At 40.1% G+C, this 24967-nt stretch overlaps 1 protein-coding gene across 1 annotated transcript in view; it reads right to left on the reverse strand.

Annotated features, from left to right (window-relative positions):
• The window catches only part of ADCY3 (adenylate cyclase 3), a 147770-nt gene that overhangs the window by 1875 nt on the left and 120928 nt on the right, over positions 1-24967 (reverse strand). The window contains exons 14-20 of the mRNA XM_007475926.3: positions 24201-24460; positions 21873-21935; positions 20210-20291; positions 18768-18926; positions 9267-9413; positions 8713-8832; positions 71-194 (exon numbers count right to left, since the gene is read on the reverse strand). Of these exons, the coding sequence (XP_007475988.1) occupies positions 71-194; positions 8713-8832; positions 9267-9413; positions 18768-18926; positions 20210-20291; positions 21873-21935; positions 24201-24460 (955 nt within the window). The remainder of the gene's footprint in view (positions 1-70; positions 195-8712; positions 8833-9266; positions 9414-18767; positions 18927-20209; positions 20292-21872; positions 21936-24200; positions 24461-24967) is intronic.

Below are 24967 nucleotides of genomic sequence, written 5' to 3' on the forward strand. Positions count from 1 at the left end.
TGGCTCTGATCTACCTCTCCATCCTCACTGGGCATTACCTGCCCTCCCTCAGAGATCTGGCCAAACTTACCTATGCGAAGCATGAAGTTATTGAAAGACTGATTATTGATGTTAGTGAGAGTATCCTTCATAGCCAAAGCAAAGTCAGCCAGATCTGCAAGATGCTGCCAGCGCTCCTTATCCGACTTTTCCTCCTATACCACAGAGTAGGAACAAGAAAGAAAACTTCAGCAAGCTCCATCGTCCCTTCTGTCCCAAGGCAGCATCTCATGTGCACACAAAAAGAGCCAGTGTTAGCCCTCCCCAACATTCCCATCTCTCCCAGGGGCCAGCAGTCCATTGTATGGTCACCAGGGGGACCAAGAGGGCTATGGCTATTCTTGGCAGGCCCAAGGTATGGGCTGGGGAGCCTCTTCCTCACACTTGATACAGGCTATTGCTCAGGCTGTTCGACATGCCTAGAATGCATCCTTTTAGATCCAGTTAAGGTACTGCCTTCTCTGTGAAATTCCTTTATCCCACTTCTACCAAAGGAACTTTTGCTTGGTGTTGGAACAGAGTGCATCTAAAATCCCATCCAGCTTTAACCACGACCTCTCCAGCTGCCAGTACCTCTTTCCCAAGAAATTACATTTTTATTTTGAATGTATTTATATAATGCCTTCCCCCTTAGACTACAAGTTCCGTGAAGGCAGGGAGATGGCTATTTTGCTTTTGTCTTTCTAGCACCTAGCATAGTAGCTGGCACATAGTAGGTACTTCATAAGTAATAACAAATAGGAAGACAGCATGAATAATGTTGAAATACATATGACATGAAAGCACTGATGTGACTTATATCAGACTATTTACCACTTCAAGGAATGGAAAGGATGGAGAAAGGGAGAGAATCCTAAAATGTCAGAGAACAATTGTCAATGTATTATGTTAATGAAATGACAAATACTGGAATTATAAAGAAAGGAAGAGAAATATGTGAAGAGATGAAAATAAAATACTGCAGACCATGATTACATTAAAAAAGAAATAACAGCCACAAAATCAAGAAAAAAAATCTAAGTAAAACAAATCCAAAGGGAACTCAAAAGCAGATCTATATTAGCACACATACATATAATTTACATATCTAAACAAACTATAAACAGCGTGAAGTTTGGGCTTACACAAAATCTTTTTTTTATGAATTTGTTTAGTTAAATGATTGGAGACAATTGTCAAAATTTGTTTCTACATGTAATTTAAAAAAATAGATGTGCGGTGGATACAAATATGATTAGGTCATGATCCCTGACCTCAAAGAGGTCATAATCTAGTTAGGGAGATAAGAATTTGCACAAATGACCTTAATAGACAAAGAGAGGCGGAGTCAACCAATCAAAAACTAAATGCTCCTAGGGGACTGAAAATCAAACCTAACAAAAAGACAGAGCCAAGGAACCCTCCTGGTGGGCTCAATTCAAAAGGAAGCCCCCCCCCAAAAAAAAAGCCAGAATTTGAGAACACTTGGGTTTAAAGGGAAGGAAGAAGGAAGGTCCCAGGACCTCTCCCCTTCCCCAAAGCGCTAAGCCTCCAGCAGCAGAGGGAAACTGGGTGAGCAAAGGTGCTGGTCTGGAGGGTGTACCTTGGGGGCAGGGCTGTGCCAGGCTCAGAGCATCAAATGCAAGTGATGGGGAAGGAGCTGGAGAAGGAGCGCAGAGCGGCTCTGGAAGGACTCAAAATGAAATTCAAAACACAATTAAGAGAGGCTGAAGACAATTGGGAAAAGAACTTAAAAACTAAGACAAGTCATCTGGAAAAAGAGGCACTTGAACTAAAATAAGAATATAGTGTCTTGAAAGCCAAAATCGACCAGCTTGAAAATGAGGCAAAGAGGATGAAAGATGACCTCTAAAGAAAATCAGACCAGTAGGAGAAGGATGACCAAAAAGCCAAGGATGAAATCGTCTTTAAGAACCAGAATACAACAACTAGAATTAAGTGACCTCACAAGGCAGTAGGACACTAAAAACCAAAAGAATGAAAAAATTGAGGAAAATATGAAGTATTTCATTCACAAAACAGAAGATTTCGAAAAACGTTCCAGGAGAGACAAGTTAAGAATCATTGGTCTACCAGAAGACCATGACAAAAGAAAAAGCCTGGACATAATACTATAAGAAATTATCCCAGAAAACTGCCCCGATATTCTAGAACAAGAGGGGAAAGTGGAGATTGAAGGAATCCACAGATCACCTCCTGTACTTAATCCCCAAATGACAATACCCAGGAATGTTGTAGGCAAATTCAAGAACTATCAGACCAAAGAAAAAATATAAGTTGCCAAGAAGAAGTCATTCAGATACCATGGAACCACAGTGAGGATAACACAGGATCTGGCTGCATCTACACTGAAGGACCGAAAGGCATGGAATATGATAAATTGGAAAGCAAGGGAACTAGGTCTACAACCAAGAATCAACTACCCAGAAAAACTGATTATATTCTTACAGGGGAAAGTATGGTCATTCAACAAAATAGAAGAATTCCAAGAATTTATAAAGAAAAGACCAGACCTGAACAGAAAATTTGATGCCCAAGCACAGAACTCAAGAGAATTATCAAAAGGTAATTTAAAAAGAGGGAAAAAAGAAAAACAAAACAAAACTTTTTTTTAAGAGACCCAATAAGTTAAAATGATATGTATCCCTATAAGAAAAGAGGTCATTGGTAACTCTTAAAAATTATTATTATCACCTGGGCAGCTAAAAGAATTACATTTACAGGGAACAGTGACAAACTGTATAGGATGAAATGACAAGACATAAATATGTATATAGATATATGTATGCATAAATACATATATGTGTGTGTATAAATATATATATATATATATAAATACAACTAGAGCTAAAAAAGAGGTTAATTCTAAAAGAAATTGGAAAAGAAACAAAAGGGGGTAAATTTATATGTCACAAAGAAGTTCATGGCGGGAGAGGGGAGAACATTAATACAATGGAGGGTAAAGAGGTTGGCGATAGGAAATATTCAACTCTTACGTGCATTGAAATTGACCCAAAGAGGGAAGAACAATCCAATCCATTGGGGCAGAGAATAGATTTGCGCCCTATAGGGGAGTATAAGGGTAACAAATGGGCTGGTGGGTAGGGAAGCAGTACAAGGGAAGGAGAAGGTGGGGGTGTAGTTTTAAAAAGACTGCAAAGAAAATAAGGGGGGAATAAGAAGAGAGGAGGTAGAAAGGGAAGTAAAATAAGGGTGGGAACTAGGGGGACTGATTAAAAACAAACACTGGTGTAGAAGGAAATAGTGAAAGAAGAAAAAGCAGGACTAAGAGTAGAAATCAAAATGCTGGGAAATACACAGCTGGTAATCATACCTCTGAATGTGAATGGAATGAACTCACCCATAAAATGCAAGCAAATAGCAGAGTGGATTAGAATCCCAAACCCTACTATATGCTGTCTACAAGAAACATGCATGAGGAAGGTAGATATACATAGGGTGAAAGTAAGAGGATGGAGCCAAATATATTGGGCATCAACTGATAAAAAGAAAGCAGGAGTCATAATCATGATATATGACAAAGCCAAAGTAAAAAATAAATCTAGTTAAAAGAGATGGGGAAGGTAATTACATCCTGATAAAAGGCAGTATAGACAATGAGGAAATATCAGTACTCAACATGTATGCACCAAATGACAGAGCATCCAAATTTCTAAAGAAGAAACTAGAGGAGCACAAGGATGAAATAGATAGAAAAACTATACTACTGGGAGATCTGAACCTTCCTCTATCCGAACTAGATAAATCAAACCAAAAAATAAATAAGAAAGAGGTGAGAGAAGTGAATGAAATCTTAGAAAAATTAGAGTTAATAGATATGTGGAGAAAAGTAAATAAGGACAAAAAGGAATACACCTTTTCGGCAGCACATGGTACATTCACAAAAACTGACCATGTATTAGGGCATAAAAACATTGCAAACAACTACAAAAGAGCAGAAATAATAAATGCAACCTTTTCAAATCACAATGCAATGAAAATAATTAGTAAGGGAACATGGAGAGGTAAATCAAAAATTAATTGGAAATTAAACAATATGATTCTCCAAAACCAGTTAAAGATCATAGAAACAATTAATAATTTCATTGAAGAAAATGACAATGATGAGACATCTTTTCAAAACCTATGGGATGCATTCAAAGCAGTACTGAGGGGGTGTAAACCTTAAAATTTCTTAGACTTATGAATGTTGGAAATTTCACCATTGGAAAATTTCATACTTGGAAAAAATTTCCTACTGATAGTAAGATCTCTATTGGAATGTGAACCCCCTTGGCATGGGAGGATCCTTCTCCTCCCTATCTAAGACTACTTTAGGACAGAAACCTTTTGCTAAACAATGGAAAGGGTTTTGACCTATGCTTAAGCATAGAACAGGAAGTTCTTTGAGTCATGATTGATTTTAGAATTAATACAATACAGATACTTGGAATGACAGAACCAGGTCTTGGAAAATACAATCTCCACCCTACTCAGAGTAAAAGGATTTAGGAAGGGCTGCAGCAAAGGATCAAGATTTAATTATTTGAGAATATGACCTTCAACAGACATGTGCAAAGGGGCAGACCTCTGGGCGGTCCTGGGTTAAGCTAGAGCCACCATTGGCACAGGGGAGACATAGACAGTGATTGGTAGATGTGAGAACTGAGGGGAGGGAACTTGGATGGTTTCCTTAAAGATAGCAGGTTCTGAGGACTGGAGGGAGTTTGAGGAGGTTTTGCTCTGAGTGAGGTGGCTCTGAAGGAGGACTGAGGAGGTTGCTCTGTTGGAGGACCAGGAGAGAAGGCTGGCTCTGAAGGAGGAGAATTCTCTGGAAACATTTCTTGAAAGGAGGCTCTCTTGAAGGTGGAGCCTGAGGTTGGCATGAGAAGCCTTACCTAGAGAGATCTTGGGTGAATGATAAAATCAACTGACTGATTTATTCATTCTTATTCCTTTCTTACTTTCTCTCTTTTTCTATTGATTAATCAGCGTATTATAAATTAAATTTCTCTATAAAACCCAGTTGGCTTGGGCATATTCATAAATTAGGAATATATTCCCTGGTGACCATCTTATATTTATATAAAACCAAGACACAGTAGAAAACATATTTCAGCTGTCATAATTGATATATATATTTCCCTTGCTCCCAAACATTTTAATTATCACAGGGGACATTTATATCCTTGAGTTCATATATTGACAAATTAGGGAGGGCAGAGGTCAATGAATTGGACATGCAAATTAAAAAAACTAGAAAGTGAACATATTAAAAATCCTCAGATGAAGACTAAATTAGGGATCCTAAAAATCAAAGGAGAAATTAATAAAATTGAAAGTCAATGAACTATTGATTTAATAAATAAGAATAGAAGCTGGTACTTTGAAAAAACAAATAAAATAGACAAAGTACTGGTCCATCTAATTAAAAAAAGGAAAGAAGAAAACCAAATTGACAGTATCCAAGATGAAAAGGGAGACCTCACCTCTAATGAAGAGGAAATTAAGGCAATCATTAAAAAATATTATGCCCAATTGTATGGCAACAAATATAGCAATCTAGGTAATATGGATGAATATTTACAAAAATATAAATTGCCTAGACTCACAATGGAAGAAATAGATTACCTAAACACCCCCATATCAGAAAAAGAAATTGAACAAGCCATCAAAGAACTCCCTAAGAAAAAATCCCCAGGTCCAGATGGATTCACAAATGAATTCTATCAAACATTCAAAGAACAACTAATCCCAATATTATACAAACTATTTGACAGAATAAGCAAAGAAGGAGTTCTACCAAATTCATTTAACCACACAAATATGGTACTGATCCCAAAGCCAGGCAGGTCAAAAACAGAGAGAAAACTATAGACCAAAATCTCCTTAATGAATATAGATGCAAAAATCTTAAATAGAATACTAGCAAAAAGACTCCTGCAAGTGATCACGAGGGTTATTCACTATGATCAGGTAGGGACTGTACCAGGAAAGCAAGAATGGTTCAATATTAGGAAAACCATCCACATAACTGACCATATTAACAAGCAAACCGACAAAAATCACATGATTATCTCAATAGATGCAGAAAAAGCCTTTGACAAAATACAACACCCATTCCTATTGAAAACACTAGAAAGTATAGGAATAGAAGGGCCTTTCCTAAAAATAATAAACAGTATATATCTAAAACCATCAACTAATATCATCTGCAATGGGGATAAACTAAATCCATTCCCATTAAGATCAGGAGTGAAACAAGGATGCCCATTATCACCCTATTATTTAACATTGTACTAGAAACACTAGCTGTAGCAATTAGAGAAGAAAAAGAAATTGAAGGTATTAAAATAGGCAATGAAGAGACCAAGCTATCACTCTGTGCAGATGATATGATGGTCTTCTTAAAGAATCCTTGAGAACTAGCTAAAAAGCTAGTGGAAATAATCAATAACTTTAGCAAAGTTGCAGGATACAAAATAAACCCACATAAGTCATCAGCATTTCTATCTATCTCCAACACATCTCAGCAGCAAGAACTAGAAAGAGAAATTCCATTTATAATCACCGTAGACAATATAAAATACTTGTAAATTTATCTGCCAAGACAAACACAGGAACTATATGAACACAACTACAAAACACTCTCCACCCAATTAAAACTAGATCTAAACAACTAGAAAAACATTGATTGCTCATGGGTAGGACAAGATAACATAATAAAAATGACAAACCCAGCCAAATTAATTTACTTATTTAGTGCCATATCCATTGAAATACCAAAAAACTTTTTTACTGAATTAGAAAAAAAAACATAACAAAGTTCATTTGGAAGAACAAAACATCAAGGATATCCAGGAAAATCATGAAAAAAAAATGCGAAGGAAGGAGGAATTGCAATCCCAGATCTCAAACTATATTATAAAGCAGTGGTCATCAAAACAATTTGGTACTGGCTAAGAGAGAGAAAGGAGGATCAGTGGAACAGACTTTGGGTAAATGACCTCAGCAAGACAGTATATGATAAACCCAAACATCCCAGTTTTGGAGGCCGAAACCCCCTATTTGATAAAAAAATAAAACTGCTGGGAAAATTAGAAGACAGTATGGGAGAGATTATATTTGGATCAACATCTCACACCCTACACCAGATAAACTCAGAATGGGTGAATGACCTGAATATAAAGAAGGAAACTATAAGCAATTTAGGTGAACACAGAATAGTATACTTGTCAGATCTTTGGGAAAGGAAAGACTTTAAAAACAAGCAAGAGCTAGAATAAATCACAAAATGTAAAATCAATAATTTTGATTACATCAAATTAAATAGGTTTTGTACAAACAAAACTAATGCATCCAAAATTAGAAGGGAAGTAACAAATTGGGAAACAATCTTCATTACAAAAACCTCTGACAAAGGTCTAATTACTCAAATTTATAAAGAGCTAAAGCAATTTTTTTTTGTACAAAAAAAATCAAGCCATTCTCCAATTGATAAATGGGCAAGGGACATGAATAGGCAATTTTCAGTTAAAGAAATCAAAACTATTAATAAGCACATGAAAAAGTGTTCTAAATCTCTTATAATCAGAGAAATGCACATCAAAACAACTCTGAGGTATCACTTCACACCTAGCAGATTGGCTAACATGACAGCAAAGGAAAGTAATGAATGCTGGAGGGGATGCGGCAAAGTCCAGACATTAATGCATTGCTGGTGGAGTTGTGAATTGATCCAATCATTCTGGAAGGCAATTTGGAACTATCCCCAAAGACTGCCTGCCCTTTGATCTAGCCATAGCACTGCTGGGTTTGTACCCCAAAGAGATAATAAGGAAAAAGACATGTACAAGAATATTCATTGCTGCAATCTTTGTGGTGGCAAAAAATTGGAAAATGAGGGGATGCCCTTCAATTGGGGAATGGCTGAACAAATGGTGGTATATGTTGGTGATGGAATAGTATTTTGCTCAAAGGAATAATAAAGTGGAGGAATTCCATGTGAACTGGAACAACCTCCAGGAACTAATGCAGAGCAAGAGGAGCAGAACCAGGAAAACATTATACACAGAGACTGATACACTGTGGTATAATAAAATGTAATGGACTTCTCCATTAGTGGCAATGCAGTGATCCTGATCAACTTGGAGGAATCTACAAGAAAAACCACTATCCACATTCAGAGGAAAAACTATGGGAGAAAAAACACCGAACAAAAACAACTGCTTGAACACATGGGTCGAGGGGATATGGTTGGGAATGTAGACTCTAAATGAACATCCTAGTGCAAACACCAACAACATGAAAATAGGTTCTGATCAAGGACACAAGTAATACCCAATTAAATTGTGCATGGGCTGTGGGCAGGGTGGGTGGAAGGGAGGGAGGGAAATAATGTGAATATTGTAACCAAGGAAAAATGTTCTAAATTGACTAAATAAATGAATTCAAATGGGCAAAAATAAATAAATAAAGGAATGAATGAAATAACATCCATTTAAAAAAATGACCCTAATACAAAATAAGACAAGGTCCCAGGAAAGACATAAAGAGCCATGATGTATTTGTGACTCCCCAAGAGCTGAAAACTGGGAGCTCTCTTGCTTATATCTTGCTTCCATTTGGGTAGCCCTCATAGCTTCTTGCCTTCTCAACAAGAGATGTAACTACCTTGTTGCCACTGGCAAAGCCATTGGTGTTGACATCTGGGGTGACACCTGATGCTGCCATATAGGTACTGCCAATGGTCTTGATCTTGGTGATGATACGAAATTTAGGGTTGTCCAGGAGCTGAAGCCAAAATCACAGGAGAGAAACAGCACAATAAAGGGGATACGAACAAACTCCCCCAAAGCTAGGATTGTCTCTTCATGAGAACCCTCAGAACACTCACAGAGGTTATTCCCAGCATTGCATAGGACTTGGGTAAAATGAACGAATCAGAGGTTATCATTGGTCTGCTTTTCCCATCTAAATGATCCAAGAGCTTTAGGCCTAACTTTACCTCAAATCCTAGTATTTTTCAAGTATTTCCAGGACCCCAAATACAAACAGCTAAGTCACTATCCCAAGACCACCACCCACTGTCCCACAGCTATCTCTCCACTCTATATTCTTTGGTCCTGTCTCACTTCCTACCCCATGCCCACTCTAAGCTTCTATGGGATGTTAGCACCCACTGGTGAAGAGACAGGAGAGGGAAGAAGTGAGTCAAAGGCACTCACAGAGTCAAAGTCAGAGATGATCTCATTAAGGAAACGGAGACACTCAATGCCACCATTGTTGATACTCTCCTCTGTGTAGAAGTCAGCAAAGTTGGGCAGGGAGGCAAACATGACTCCAATTTCATCATATGACTGACTGTACAGTTCCTGAAAAGGGGTGAAAGAGAGAAGAATATAATCATTAAAAGTCTTCAGAACTCTAAGAAATACAGTGATTAATTATGACTTTATGTCTTCTGGAAATGTTGTAGACTACAGGGATGGAATAAAGCACACATTTTCAGTCATGGACAATATGTTCATCTGTTTGGCTTAATTATAAAAGGAAGTGAAGGAGCCATTGGTAAGTGACAGTGATGGGAGGGGAAAGAAAGCATCTATAAAGTTGGGGCCTAATTGAATCAATCAATAAAATACCCCACACATATTCAACTAACACCCCAATGCCATTCTACAACCAGAACACCTCTATTGAACCAAATACATCAAAGTGTGAAAACTCTCATCATTTAGAAAGAGCAAAATGCTTCCAAGTAATGGATCAAATGAAATTACATTACACAGAAAATATATTGGGATTTGTTGAAAAGCTGATTACACCATTTATGGTTTGGATAAGCATAATGAGCTAAGCTAAATCTGGCATTAGAGTAGCAGGCTGGCCTAGTTGTGGAAGCATTTCCAGCCAAGCCCCTGAGAGGGATTGACTTTGGTGGGTAAAAGAGAACTTCTATCTCTTCTCCACTTCTTGACCAAAGAATGACCTTATGAACTTCAAAAGGTTGGAAGATTTAAGATTTCATACTGTGTAATTAGAATTTTGTACCCTTGGACTTCAACTCCCAGAATCCTTTTCCCTTCGCACCACATTGTGTCCTTATGTTTTGAAGATAAGTTGCTGTAACTTCACCCTCTCTCTCGTTTCTCCCACTTTTTGTGGTCTGGGTAAACTTTTTACTCGGACTATCACTTTCCTCTACTTCAACTGATTATTAATAAATCTTATAAAATATATTACTTGGAGTACTGGATATTAATTTTAATCTTACAATACAGATGTTCCCTAGAGCTTCAGTGGCTGATAGTCTTTATATTAGGAGCCAAGGACAAACTAGCCTCACGCCTTTACAAGGAGCCCAACAGAAAACTACATCATGCCTAAGGAGAACTTTAGGAGAACCCTATGTCATGAGTGGGGAGGGGAGAAAAGGACTTCCAACAGCCAGGAGATGTGTTTCTAAGCTTGAGCCCACTCTAGATTAATGTTCTTCTCAGGGAATAAGGTCCAGGCATTCTGGAGGAATGTTTTATACCAACTATTCTTCTGTTTGCTTAGTAAATACCTCCAACTAAAAGCTAATTAATTGACTGGCTAATTGATATGAACTGATAATCAGTGGAGGAGTATTATACCACTGGGGGCTCAAGAGCAATAACCCCTTTAACCCATCAAAGTTACTCCTAGAACCTTGAGGAAAGAAGAGACCCTTTGAGGACTCAATCTGCCAGCATGCCAAGGGTTGAAGGAGTGAGCCTGGGGGTCTGTGCTACATAGAAATATACTTTTTTTAAGATTATTTTTTGGAGGCATCAGGAGCAGTTCCCTAAAGCTACTCCCTATTGTGGCAACAAAAGAAAAAGGCCACCCACTCAAGGGTGGACTTTCTTTGACTTGCTAAAACAAGACAAGGATAATATATACCAATGTTGTTGGAACCCGATCCATAATTTCACCTATATAAGGAATTCCCCGGTAAGGAAATTCCCTCTACCAATGTAGATGGACACTTTCACCACAATTTATAGACTCAGAGAGTTGCTTGGGGTAGATTTATTTGACTTGCCCATGATCACATAGCTAGTAAGTTTTGTTTTGTTTTTTTAATTTTAAACATTATTTTATTTGGTCATTTCCAAACATTATTCACTGGAAACAAAGATCATTTTCTTTTCCTCACCCCCCACCACCACCTTTCCCTCTCCCATAGCCGACGCACTATTCCACTGGTTATCACATGTGTTCTTGACTCGAACCCATTTCCATGTTGTTGGTATTTGCATTAGAATGTTCATTTAGAGTCTCTCCTCAGTCATATCCCCTCAACTCCTGTAGTCAAGCAGTTGCTTTTCATCGGTATTTTTACTCCCACAGTTTATCCTCTGCTTGTGGATAGTGTTTTTTTGATCCCTACAGATTGTTCAGGGACATTGCATTGACACTAATGGAGAAGTCCATTACCTTCGATTGTACCACAGTGTATCAGTCTCTGTGTACAATGTTTGCCTGGTTCTGCTCTTTTCGCTCTGCATCACTTCCTGGAGGTTGTTCCAGTCTCCATGGAATTCCTCTACTTTATTATTCCTTTTAACACAATAGTATTCCATCACCAACATATACCACAATTTGTTCAGCCATTCCCCAATTGATGGGCATCCCCTCGTTTTCCAATTTTTGGCCACCACAAAGAGTGCAGCTATGAATATTCTTGTACAAGTCTTTTTCCTTATTATATCTTTGGGGTACAAACCCCAAAGGGCATCAAAGGGCAGACAGTCTTTTATCACCCTTTGGGCATAGTTCCAAATTGCCCTCCAGAATGGTTGGATCAATTCACAACTCCACCAGCAATGAATTAGTGTCCGTACTTTGCCACATCCCCTCCAGCATTCATTACTTTCCATAGCTGTCATGTTAGCCAATCTGCTAGGTGTGAGGTGATACCTCAGAGTTATTTTGATTTGCATCTCTCTGATTATCAGAGATTTAGAACACTTTTTCATGTGCTTATTAATAATTTTGATTTCTTTGGCTGAGAACTGCCTGTTCATGTCCCTTGCCCATTTATCAATTGGAGAATGGCTTGATTTTTTGTATAATTGATTTAGTTCTTTGTAAATTTGAGTAATTAGACCTTTGTCAGAGGTTTTTATTAAGATTGTTTCCCAGTTTGTTGCTTCCCTTCTGATATTAGTTAGATTGGTTTTGTTTATACAAAACCTTTTTAATTTCATGTATTCCAGATTATTTATTTTGCATTTTGTAACTCTTTCTAAGTCTTGCTTGGTTTTGAAGTCTTTCCCTTCCCAAAGGTCTGACATGTGTGCTATTCTGTGTTCGCCTAATTTTCTTATAGTTTCCTTCTTTATGTTCAAGTCATTCACCCATTTTGAATTTATCTTGGTTTAGGGTGTGAGGTGTTGATCTAAACATAATCTTTCCCACACTGTCCTCCAATTTTCCCAGCAGTTTTTATGAAATAGTGGATTTTTGTCCCCAAAGCTGGGATCCTTGGGTTTGTCATATACTGTCTTGCTGAGGTCACTTATCCCGAGTCTATTCCACTGATCCTCCTTTCTGTCTCTTAGCCAGTACCAGATTGTTTTGGTGACCACTGCTTTAAAATATAGTCTGAGATTTGGGACTACAAGGGCCCCTTCCTTTGTATTTTTTTGCCATTATTTCCCTGGATATCCTTGATCTTTTGTTCTTCCAAATGAACTTTGTTATGGTTTTTTCTAAATCAGTAAAAAAAAATTTTTTGGAAGTTCCATGGGTATGGCACTAAATAGATGAGTTTGGGTAGGATGGTCATTTTTATTATATTGGCTCATCCTACCCATGAGCAGTTAACGTTTTTCCAATTGTTCAAGTCTAGTTTTAGTTGTGTGGAGAGTGTTTTGTAGTTGTGTTCATATAGTTCCTGTGTTTGTCTCAGGAGATAGATTCCTAAGTATTTTATTTTGTCTAAGGTAATTTTGAATGGGATTTCTCTTTCTAGTTCTTGCTGCTGAGATGTGTTGGAATTATATAGAAATGCTGATGACTTATGTGGGTTTATTTTGTATCCTGCAACTTTGCTAAAGTTGTTGATTATTTCAATTAGCTTTTTGGTTGAATCTCTAGGATTCTTTAAGTAGACATCATGTCATCTGCAAAGAGCGATAATTTGGTCTCCTCCTTGCCTATTTTAATGCCTTCAATTTCTTTTTCTTCTCTAATTGCTACTGCTAGTGTTTCTAATACAATGTCAAATAATAGAGGTGATAATGGGCATCCTTGTTTCACTCCTGATCTTAATGGGAATGGATTTAGTTTATCCCCATTGCAGATGATATTAGTTGATGGTTTTAGATATATACTGTTTATTATTTTTAGGAATAGCCCTTCTATTCCTATGCTTTCCAGTGTTTTTAATAGGAATGGGTGTTGTATTTTATCAAAGGCTTTTTCTGCATCAATTGAAATAATCATGTGATTCTTGTCGGTTTGCTTGTTGATGTGGTCAATTATGTGGATGGTTTTCCTAATATTGAACCAGCCCTGCATCCCTGGTATGAATCCTACTTGATCATGGTGAATGATTCTTCTGATCACTTGCTGGAATCTTTTTGCTAGTATCCTATTTAAGATTTTTGCATCTATATTCATTAGGGAGATTGGTCTATAGTTTTCTTTCTCTGTTTTTGGCCTGCCTGGCTTTGGAATCAGTACCATGTTTGTGTCATAAAAGGAGTTTGGTAAAACTCCCTCTTTGCTTATTATGTCAAATAGTTTGTATAGTATTGTAGTTAGCTGTTCTTTGAATGTTTGATAGAATTCACTGGTGAATCCATCAGGCCCTGGGGATTTTTTCTTAGGAAGTTCTTTGATGGCCTGTTGGATTTCTTTTTCTGATATGGGATTATTTAAGAAATCTATTTCTTCTTCTGTTAGTCTAGGCAATTTATATTTTTGTAAATATTCATCCATATCACCTAGGTTGGTAAATTTATTGCCATATAGTTGGGTAAAGTAGTTTTTAATGATTGCCTTAATTTCCTCTTCATTGGAGGTGAGATCCCCCTTTTCATCCTTGATGCTGTTAATTTGCCTTTCTTCTTTCCTTTTTTTAATTAGATTGACCAGTACTTTGTCTATTTTGTCTGTTTTTTCAAAGTACCAGTTTCTAGTCTTGTTTATTAGCTCAATAGTTCTGTCACTTTCGATTTTATTAATTTCTCCCTTAATTTTTAGCATCTCTAGTTTGGTTTTCTTCTGGGGGGTTTTAATTTGTTCATTCTCAAGTTTTTTGATTTGCATTTCCAATTCCTTGATCTCTGTCTGCCCTAATTTGTTAATATATGCACTCAGGGATATGAATTTTCCTCTAAGTACTGCCTTGGCTGCATCCCATAAGGTCTGAGAGGATGTCTTGCCGTTGTCATTTTCCTCAACGAAATTATTGTTTCTATGATTTTTTCTCTAACTAACCAATTTTGGAGTATCATATTATTTAATTTCCAATTAATTTTTGATTTGGCTCTCCATGTACCCTTACTGATCAATATTTTTATTGCCTTGTGATCTGAAAAGGCTGCATTTATTATTTCTGCTTTTCTGCATTTGAGTGCCATGTTTCTGTGACCTAGTGTATGGTCTATTTTTGTGAATGTGCCATGTGGTACTGAAAAGAAGGTGTATTTCTTTTTGTCCCTATTTATTTTTCTCCATATGCCTATTAACTCTAATTTTTCTAAGATTTCATTCACCTCTTTTACCTCTTTCTTATTTATTTTTTGGTTTGATTTATCTAAATTTGATAGTGGTTGGTTCAAGTCTCCCACTAATATGGTTTTACTGTCTATTTCCTCCTTCAATTCTCCTAGTTTCTCCATTAAAAATTTGGATGCTATTCCGTTTGGTACATACATGTTGATTAGTGATATTTCCTCATTGTCTATACTCCCTTTTAACAGAATATATTTACCTTCCCTATCCCTTTTGATCAGGTCTATTTTTGCTTTGGCTTTGTCAGATATCATGATTGCAACTCCTGCCTTCTTTCTATCAGTTGAGGCCCAAAAGGTCTTACTCCAACCTTTAATTCTAACCTTGTGAGTATCAACCCGCCTCATATGTGTTTCTTGAAGACAACAAATGGTAGGGTTTGGGGTTCTAATCCAATCTGCTATTTGTCTACATTTTATGGGTGAGTTCATCCCATTCATGTTCAAAGTTATGATTGTCATTTGTGGATTCGCTGGCATTTTGATATCTTCCCCTAGTCCTGACCTTTCTTCTTTAGCTATATCCTTTTGAGCCAGTGATTTACTTTAGGTCAGTACCCCTAGTCCCCTCCCTTGATATGCTTCCCTTTCTAGCCCCTCTCTTTTTATGCTCCCTTCCTCTCCCCCCTCTCCTTCCCTCCCTTTTTATACTCCCTCTCCCCCCCTCCTTAATTTTCCTTTCTTTCTTGCCCTGTTGGATAAGATAGAATTCAGGATCCCACTGGATCTAGATGTTCTTCCCTCTCAGATTTTATTTCACTGAGAGTAAGGTTTAAGTAATCCCACTTCAAGCTCTCTTCCTCTCCTTCTCATATGAGAGTTCTTCCCCTCCCCTTCCCATGTGTATCTTTATATGGGAAAGATTATTCTATTAAGTCCCCCCCTATTTCTTGAAGTAAATCTTAGTATTATCGACGGTTCCCCCCCTCCCTTTTCCTTCTTTGCCCCCACTTTCCCCAAATCTTAATGCCCCAATCTTTCCCTATGCATGTTTCTTCTAACTACTCTTATGATACATACAATTTATAAGAGTTACACAAAACATTTTCCCCACATATTAATATATATAATTTGATGTAAATGTAGTCCTTATAGAAGAGAGTTTGACTTAAAGAAAAAGATAAGATTTATCTCCTTTTCCCTTTCTTATATATTTACCTTTTCATGTTTCTCTTGCTTTTTGTGCTTGGATAACAAAATTTCCACTAAGTTCTGGTCTTTTCTTAGCAAATGCTTGGAAATCTTCTATTTTGTTGAATGCCCATACTTTCCCCTGGAAGTAAATAGTCAGTTTTGCTGGGTAGTTGATTCTTGGTTGGAGACCCAGCTCTCTTGCCTTTCTAAATATCGTGCTCCATGCTTTGCAATCTCTTAGTGTGTTAGCTGCTAAGTCATGTGTGATCCTTATGGGAGCCCCCCCTATATCTGAAGCTCCTCTTCTTGGCTTCTTGTAGGACTTTCTCCTTTTCTTGGAAGCTCTTGAATTTGGCAATTACATTCCTAGGGGTTGTCTTTTGGGGAGTTAGTATAGAGGGTGTTCTATGAACCCTTTCTATTTCTATTTTGCGCCCTTGCTCCAGAACGTGTGGGAAATTTTCTTTCATAATCTCCTGTAGAATAACATCGAGTTTATTGTTTATCTCTGGTTTTTCTGGGAGACCGATAATTCGGAGGTTGTCTCTTCTCCCTCTGTTTTCCAGATCAGTGACCTTCTCAGTGAGATATTTTATGTTTTCTTCTAATTCATAATTTTTTTTGGGTTTGCTTTATTGATTCTTGCTGTTTTATGATCTCACTTTCTTCAAGTTGCTTGATTCTGGTCGTTAGGGACTGGTTTTGCTTTTCAGCTTTGTCTGCCCTTCTATTGGATGCTTCGAGCTCTTTTTCCAATTGAACAGTCTTATCTGTCAGACTGCTGATCTCTTTCTCCCATTTTTCCTTCCAGGTTTCCATCTTTTGGATAAGCTCTAGTTTGAGATCTTCCAGAGCTTGTTGATAGTTTCCATTTTGGGAGGCATGTTCTGATTTTTTTTTAAATTTCATCCTCATTCTCTTCTTTTCCTTGGGTACTCCCACCATAAAAGTTTCCAATAGTCACCTTTTTCCCTTTCTTCCTGGATGCTTGATTTTGGGCCATGTGAGCCATCCCTTTGGTGGTTTTATTCCCCTTTCCTTTTTGGTCTGGGGTCTGGGTGATATGGGCGGGTTTTCTGTGGATTTAGGTTGCCTCAGACTAGTTCTTCCCTGACTCTGAGGTTTCTTAGAGCTCAGGACCCTGTTCTCAGCGCAACCACCCAGGTGATCAGCTCCGCCCAGATAATCAGTGTGTAGTCCACCCCTGATGTTTAGCTCCGCCCAGGTGCTCAGCTCAACCGCCCCGAGTACAGCTCCCTGGGCCCCCTGTGCTCAGCGCAGGATTCTCCCATGAAACCGCCCTGAGATGTTTTTTCCTGGCAGTCCCCAGATCCCAAGGACCCTGGAGTGCCCCCCCAGACAGAGACGTTCCCCACTCACTTGCTGTCCCAGTGAGCGCTCCAGTAGCTCACTCTGGTTTGGTGGGGGAGGTGGGGGGGAAGGGTGGCTCAGTTCACGTTTCTGTGCAAGCTTTTCCTCCTTCTTATCATAGTGTGGAAATGTTCAAACCCCACGTACCTTCACCTCTGTGGGGTACTGGGGAGTACTGGGGAGTCCTTATGTTCCTCCAAAGGTGTTTTTATGCTCCTTTGATGTAGTCTATTTTGTTCGGTGCTGGGGAGAGGAAGCGTGTGGCGTCTAGATTGCAGCCATGTTTACCCGGAAGTCTGCTAGTAAGTTTTTAATGCAAGCCTTCCTGACTGAGATGCCAACACTCTCTATCAACTATGCCACATTGACTTTTGACATACTGACGATCCATATATCTTATCTTCCACCTTCTTTCCATTTATCACCCCCCTCCCAAAATAAGCATGCACACGTGTGCACACATACATACACACACACACACACATACACACAAAGTTCCTGCTCTGGTATATCCTAGACCTGTGATGGTGAACCTATGGCACATGTGCCAGAGACAGCACACAGAGACCTCTCTGTGGGCACACATGCCAAAGACCCAGTGCCCCCATCTCTGTAGCACAGAGTTCCTTACTAGAAAGCCAGAGGGAGGTGCAGCTGGGCTGCTCCTCTCTCCCTCTCCCCAAGCCTGACTAAGTCACCCACCCTCCCTGCCCAGCAGTCCAATGGGAGTGTTTCTTCCCTCCCCTACATGGAGTAGGTGGGGGAAGAGGAGTACACCTGGCACTCAATGGGGGCATGGGCACGGCCCTTGTCTGGGGGTGAGGTGGGGGCAGAGCCTGGCACTCCATCTCTAAAAGTTCACCATCCCTGTCCTAGACTCTTAGAACTTTGAGATGGAAAATAATGGCTTCTCTTTGACCTGTAACACCTAAGAGTGTGCCCCATGTGCCACAAACTTTGTGCCTCAGCCTTTGGACTTCAAAGCACATGAGGGTACACTGTAGATGAAACTGCACAAAGACAATTGTCATTCTCGGTCACTGAGAGACTACCACTATATCTAAGAGTGCTTGCTCCTTACACCACATGGGCCCCATAATAATTTCTTACAGGTAGATTATTGGTCAAGTTATAAACATTTATTGAGCACCTACTGGGGTGCTAAGCCTGAGGGACACAAAGAAAAGTAAAAGACTGCTGCTCCCAAGGGTCTCCCTGCAGAATGACTGCCCTTCATCATCTACAAAGCACTTTCATGTATATTGATGGAATGTCTTTGAATCCCTACTGCCTGGTGCACAGTAGGGCCTTAATAAGTATTTACAAATTATCCTATTTGACTCTCACCATAAAGTAAGTCTGCCAGTGGACAGGCAGGTTCCCCCTCCCCTCCAGCTCACTCTAGGTGATGGTGTTGGGGTGTTCCCTCTCTCCCTCCTGCCCTCTCACCTCATCCCGTTTCTTAGAGCCCAAGAAATGACGGGCCACATGCTCGGGCAGCATGTTGGTGACCAGAGCTTCGTTCCAGCGTCTCATCTCATACACACGTTCTTTTTGGTCGTGGACTTCAATCTTCCACAGGAACAGGGTCCGGGCCAGTTTTTCCACCTATCAATTCAAGCAAACAGCTGGGCTAGAGGACAGTCATAGGGTCAGAAGGAAGACAGCAGAGGGAAGGAACCTTAAACATTACCTAGTACAGGATGGTTCCCCAAGAGCAGAAATTCTGCTTTTTTTGGATTTTTATCCTCACAACTTAGCATATTGCTAGGTTCATAATAAATGTTTAATCAATGCATTTTCATTCATTTATGATCCTGCCCTAGAAGAGTTTCAAAGTTAATAAGAGGAGGGCAGCTGGGTGGCTCAGTGGATTGAGAGCCAGGCCTAGAGATAGGAGGTCCTGGGTTCAAATCTCGCCTCAGATACTTCCCAGCTGTGTGACCCTGGGCAAGTCATTTAACCCCCATTGCCTAGCCCTTATCTCTCTTCTGCCTTGGAACTGATACACAGTGTTGATTCTAAGACAGAAGGGAGGGAGCGAGTGAAGGGAGGGAGGAAGTGAAAGAGGGAAGAAGGGAGGAAGGAAGGAAGGAAGGAAGGAAGGAAGGAAGGAAGGAAGGAAGGAAGGAAGGAAGGAAGGAAGGAAGGAAGGAAGGAAGGAAGGAAGGAAGGAAGGAAGGAAGGAAGGAAGGGAGGGAGGAAGGAAGGGAGGGAGGGAGGGAGGGAGGGAGGGAGGGAGGGAGGAACGAAGGGAGGGAGGGATGGGAGGGAGGGACGGAGGGACGGAAGGAAGGGAGGGAGGGAGGGAGGAAGGAAGGAAGGAAGGAAGGGAGGAAGGAAGGAAGGAAGGAAGGAAGGGAGGGAGGGAGGGAGGGAGGGAAGAAGGAAGCCCACTGGGCAATTTGCCCAAAGTTACAAAACTAGCATGTGGTAAAGTAAAGAACTAAATCTAAAGCCTCCAACTCAAAGCTGCTCTCCATGGTACAACTTCACGTATGTGGTCTTTCCTGAGAAAGGAGAAAAGTCAAAGGGCTATAAACCAAGTTTGGCCAAGACTTGAGATTTCATCAATGTCAGAAATATCTGGGAGAGAGTAACATGTGCCACAGAAATGTTAAGTGACTTGCCTAAGGGCACACACCCAGGAGGTATCAGAATCAGGACTTGAACCTGGATCTTCAGGATTCTAGGGATAGTTCTCTCTCTCTCCCTTATACCTCACTGCCTTTAATCAAAGTTCTTAAAAAGTAAACTGAAGAACGGGTAAGGAACTGATTTACTCAGGGTCACACAGAAGAGAAAACCTGGACTCCCAGATCAGGGAACAAACCACCCTAGAGATTTCTAGTAAATTGTAGCGTTTGGGTACAGAGAATAGAGATACTCACATGTCGGGCAAAGTAGTAAAAACTTAGCATCATCACAAAGACCATCACTGTCATGGAGTACTTGGAGGCAATCAGGGGCAGCCTGGGCCAGGATGAGGAGAAGAACAGAGAGAACATAAGGCATTTAAAGATGATGCTGGATTGGACTCTGGATGGGATTTTCTTCCCACCTCCTAGAAGTCAACCCCAAAAAAGAGAGAGACAGGACCCATATTTAGGCTAACCCATCACTCACTGCTCCCTATCTCCACCTTACCCCACCATCTGATAACCTCCTTGATGCCCTCCCCCACTGATCCCCAAATCCTTCTAGACTTTAAGACCCTCCTCATCTGCCTGTTGTACATTAATGAATACCTGGCCATGCTTAAGTCATGATCCAAGCTAGACTCTGTGTCCAGCCACTTCAGGGTACATAGTCAACCAGGCAATCATCCAGCACTATTTGATAAACCAGTTCTAATTATGGGAATACAGCAGCTTGGACACAATTGAATTATAAGAAAGAAGTCAATATGCCCCTATAGACATCTCCTACTATTACAGCCCCTGTCACAGTTTACTCCCAATCAGTCAGATCTTCTAAGGACCATAACAAAGAGCCAAGAATGGCTATCCTTTCATAACTTGCTCCATCCCTCTTCTTTTTCTTTCCCTTCCTTATTCTCTTCCTTTTTTGTCCCTTATTTTTTAAAAATTCTTTTTCTCCTTTCTTTTAATCTTTTCTTTTTCCCCTTTAATTTTCTTTTTCATTCTCTTTACCTCCCTTTCTCATTCTCTTTCACCTTTCCTTTTATCTCCAACATTCTTTTCTCTCATTCTCTCTTCTCTCTTATTCTCTTCTTTTTTCATTCTTTTCTCATTCTCATTCTTTTTTATCTCTCATCTTTTATTCTTTTCTCTCTCCACTCTTTTATTCTTTTTCTCATTCTCATGCTCTTCTCTATTCTCTTCCCTTTGTCTTTTACTCTTTTTCTCATTCTCTTGTCTCTCCTTTTCTCATTCTCTTTTCTATTTATCTCCCTTTCTCATTCTTTCCCCTTTTATCTCCCTCATTCTTTTATCTCATTCTCATGCTCTTTTCTAATCCTCTTCTTTCTCTTGTCTTTTATTCTCCTTTTCTCTTGTTCTCTTGTCTCTCTTTTTCTCATTCTTTTCTGTTTCCCTCCCATTCTCTTTTCTCTCCCATTTTCTCTCCTTCATTCTCTTTTCTCCTCTTCTCTCTCATTCTTTTATCTTATTTTCATCCTCTTCTTTGACTTTCACTCTTTTTTTCTCATTCTCTCATCTCTCTCTTAATTTTCTCTCTCTGTCTCTCTCTCTTTTTCTCCTTTTCTCTCCTTCCTTCTAAATTACAAAAGTCTTCCTCACCCAACCACCAAACTATTTTCCTCTCCCTCCACCATTTATCCCCTTCTGGAAGTTCTCCTTGACTTAAGGGAGCAAGGCAAGGACTCACTAGCACAGTTGCACCTGGGTTCTTAATACCTTATCTGCCCACACATATATTCTTCTCCCTTGAGTATTCTTCAAGGGCTGAAACTGTAGCTTCTTGATATATTATAGGCTCCACTCCCACAAAAGCACGATGACCAGCTTACAAAAATGAAAGGATATGGTAGGAATGAGGAGGGTGAAAGGGAAGAGGGAGGCAGGTCCTTACCCTTCAGTGCCATTGAGGGTGCTGAACACCTGCATCTTCTCTGTAACGACCAGGGGTGGGAAGCTAATGGGACAGACATAGTTCAGTCATTTCCTATCTAGGTCTCAGAGGCAAACAGCCACATCAGAATGTCAATCAAGCCCACCCTATTCTCCATGTCCTACCACCTTCCACTCTTCCTCCGCTCTCTTCCTTAGGGTATCTCCTGACTTCCTGGGTTAGTGCCTAACTTCACTTTCCTTAGTAGCTCGTCTTCCCTTGGAGTATCTGAATTTCTACTCCTCTCAAGAATAGCCAAGGCAGTGATGTGCTGGAGCACGCTCAAGCCAGCTATCACTTATTAAATTCTGAGCAGCATTTACACCTAGAAAACTGGCAAATGTTGCAAAACAGGGTTTGGTTTATTGTTTTGTTTGTTATTTAGGCTTCAGAAAGTGGAGGGGGAAATGTTAATAATGCAGATTCAATTTAAAAGTTCATTAGTGGGGGGCAGATGGGTAGCTCAGTGGTTTGAGAGCCAGGCCTAGAGATGGGAGGTCCTAGGTTCAAATCTGGCCTCAGACACTTCCCATCTGTGTGACCCTGGGCAAGTCACTTGACCCCCATTGCCTAGCCCTTACCACTCTTCTGCCTTGGAGCCAATGCATAGTATTGACTCCAAGATGGAAGGTAAGGGTTTAATTAAAAAAAAAAAAGTTCATTATGAGGAGCAGCTAGGTGGCCCCACAGATTGAGAGCTAGGCCCAGAAATGGGAGGTCCTGGGTTCAAATCTGGCCTTGGATACTTCCTAGCTGTGTGACCCTGGGCAAGTCACTTGACACCCATTGCCTAGCTCTTACCACTCTTCTGCCTTGGAACCAATACACAGTATTGATTCTAAGATAGATGTCAATAATTTTTTAAATTCTCTTTTATGAGTATATATATTATGAGTATAATTTGTGGGGAGAGTCTGTTGTTAAACATTTAGCAGCATACCCTTCCCTATAGGAGACATTTATGGTAGATTGTTCCCAATAAACAGACTATAATATAGAAGAAAACTATCTTGGGACACTTTTGCCACCAGATATTAAGCTCCTGGCAATAAATTAATATTTACTATGACAGCTTCATTTTCTTGAGATCTTTCCTCTTCTGTCTGGTACAATTCTTTGTATGCTAGCTCAGTGTCCCTTCAAATACAGGAGAGTAGAGTGACCCTGGGCAAGTCACTTAACCCCATTGCCTAGCCCTTACTGCTTTTCTGTCTTGGAACCAATAATTAGCATTGAGTCTAAGACAGAAGGTTTTAAAAATAAAGGCAGAAGACTAGCAGGGAGGCCAGCATCCTTCCCTCCACCCCCACCCAAAGGGCCCAAGTTTAAGACATATGTAAAGGGGGATCTCAAAGCACAAGCAAGACAAAGGTAGTGTATTAATTAGAATTTTGAACCCTTGGACTTCATCTCCCAGAAGTCCTTCAGCATTTCCCAGAATTCCTCTCCTCTCTCCATCATGTTGGGTGGTCACATTTGTATAGAGTTCAGTGTCTCCTCCCTATTTCTTTTTTATCAAGACTGTGGCTTGGGTTAGTTAGCTCCCTTTTGACTCTAGTTTTTATTTTAATAAATCTCATCACTATAATACTTGAGTTACTGTCTATTCATTTTAATTCTCACAGTAGGATACCGAGGCTCCTCATTCCCCAGGACTTTTCCTTGTTTATTGAACAGAAATCTTGGTCTGGGGTTCGGTGGAGTTACAGTGCTGGACTGGCCTACTATTTCAGTCTTTCCATTCCCCAAGTGACCCCAGTGGTAAAAACAGTAAAGCCTTAAGAAGTAAGGGTGGGGGCAAAGGGGACAGGGGACCAACCCCTGACTCTCCTTCAGGACTATAACCAATCAAGCGCATCCGTGTGCATTCTGTCCATGTTGGCCGTCCACTGTTCTGTGTGTCCTCTCCTCCCCCCCCCCTTAAGTGTTTGTTCAAATAATTATCTTTGTAGTAAACGCTTCAAATCCTAAAAGTTAAAAAGCATCATAAAGGTAGAGGAAGGCTATGAGTGCCTCAAACTCGCCTTCCTCCCTCTTACCACGCTGGGGACAGACTACCCAGACTACGTCCCGGGACGGGATGAGGAAGGGACCTGCGCCCCAACTGCCAAACCTTTCAGTAGTGAGCCAGACAGAATCCGAGTCATAGCTTGAGCTAGTGTTGAGTCCTGGAGCAAAGGATGGGCAACCCTGGGCAGGGGGATAGCCTGGAATGGCTCTGCTAGGCAGGGGGAAGTGGAAGACCTGCTCTGGGCAGGGTGAGGAGGGCTTACAGGGGTGCTGCCTTACTCATGTTCCTGGAAGCGTTTGCGATCGTAATCATCAAAGATGGGACGCCACGCATAGATGTTGATGACACCCACAGCCACGGTGACCAGCAGCATGAGCGTGAGCTTCACCATGTGGCTGACCTGGACCAGCATGATGGCAGCAATGAGGGCCAACACGGCAATGTAGCTGTAGTACTTGGGATTGTCCACACAGCCCCCGTCCATGATGGTCACGACTGTCCCATTGGTGACTCCCGTGTAGTTCTGTAAGCAGCTTAGCTAAATGGAGAGCAGAGAAAGGAGGTGAGCAGAATGGGAAAGATGAAGGCAGTAGGCAAAAAAGAACTAATTCTGCTGCCATTTCTAGGCATCTTAGAAACCCAGTATAAAAGGAACATATCCACCATTGAAGAATCATAAAATTATATCATTTCTGGAATTAAAAGGGATCTCGGAGGTTATCTAGTCCAGTATCTTTCAACCCAAAATGTATGGAATACCTGTTGTTGTTTTTTTTCAGGTTTCAGAAATTCACTTTATTCCAATGTGAAACAAAGATGTGATGGTTTAAAAACAAGAAAACTGAGTTCTTGATCAGCTTGTAGAGACACACTCATGCTCACTTTCTTGCTCACATTTGCTTTCTTACACTTTAATTTTTGAAACAAGGTGGTTGGATGGACTATACCTCTAAGGCCCTTGGCCCTGGGGCTTCAAGTTGAGAGGGAGAAGGTGGTTTTTCCCAGCCTAAACCACCCTCTTCACAGACACAACCAGTGTACGCAT

Source organism: Monodelphis domestica, chromosome 1 (assembly GCF_027887165.1).
Source record: "Monodelphis domestica isolate mMonDom1 chromosome 1, mMonDom1.pri, whole genome shotgun sequence".
In the NCBI taxonomy this organism is placed as follows: Eukaryota; Metazoa; Chordata; class Mammalia; order Didelphimorphia; family Didelphidae; genus Monodelphis; species Monodelphis domestica.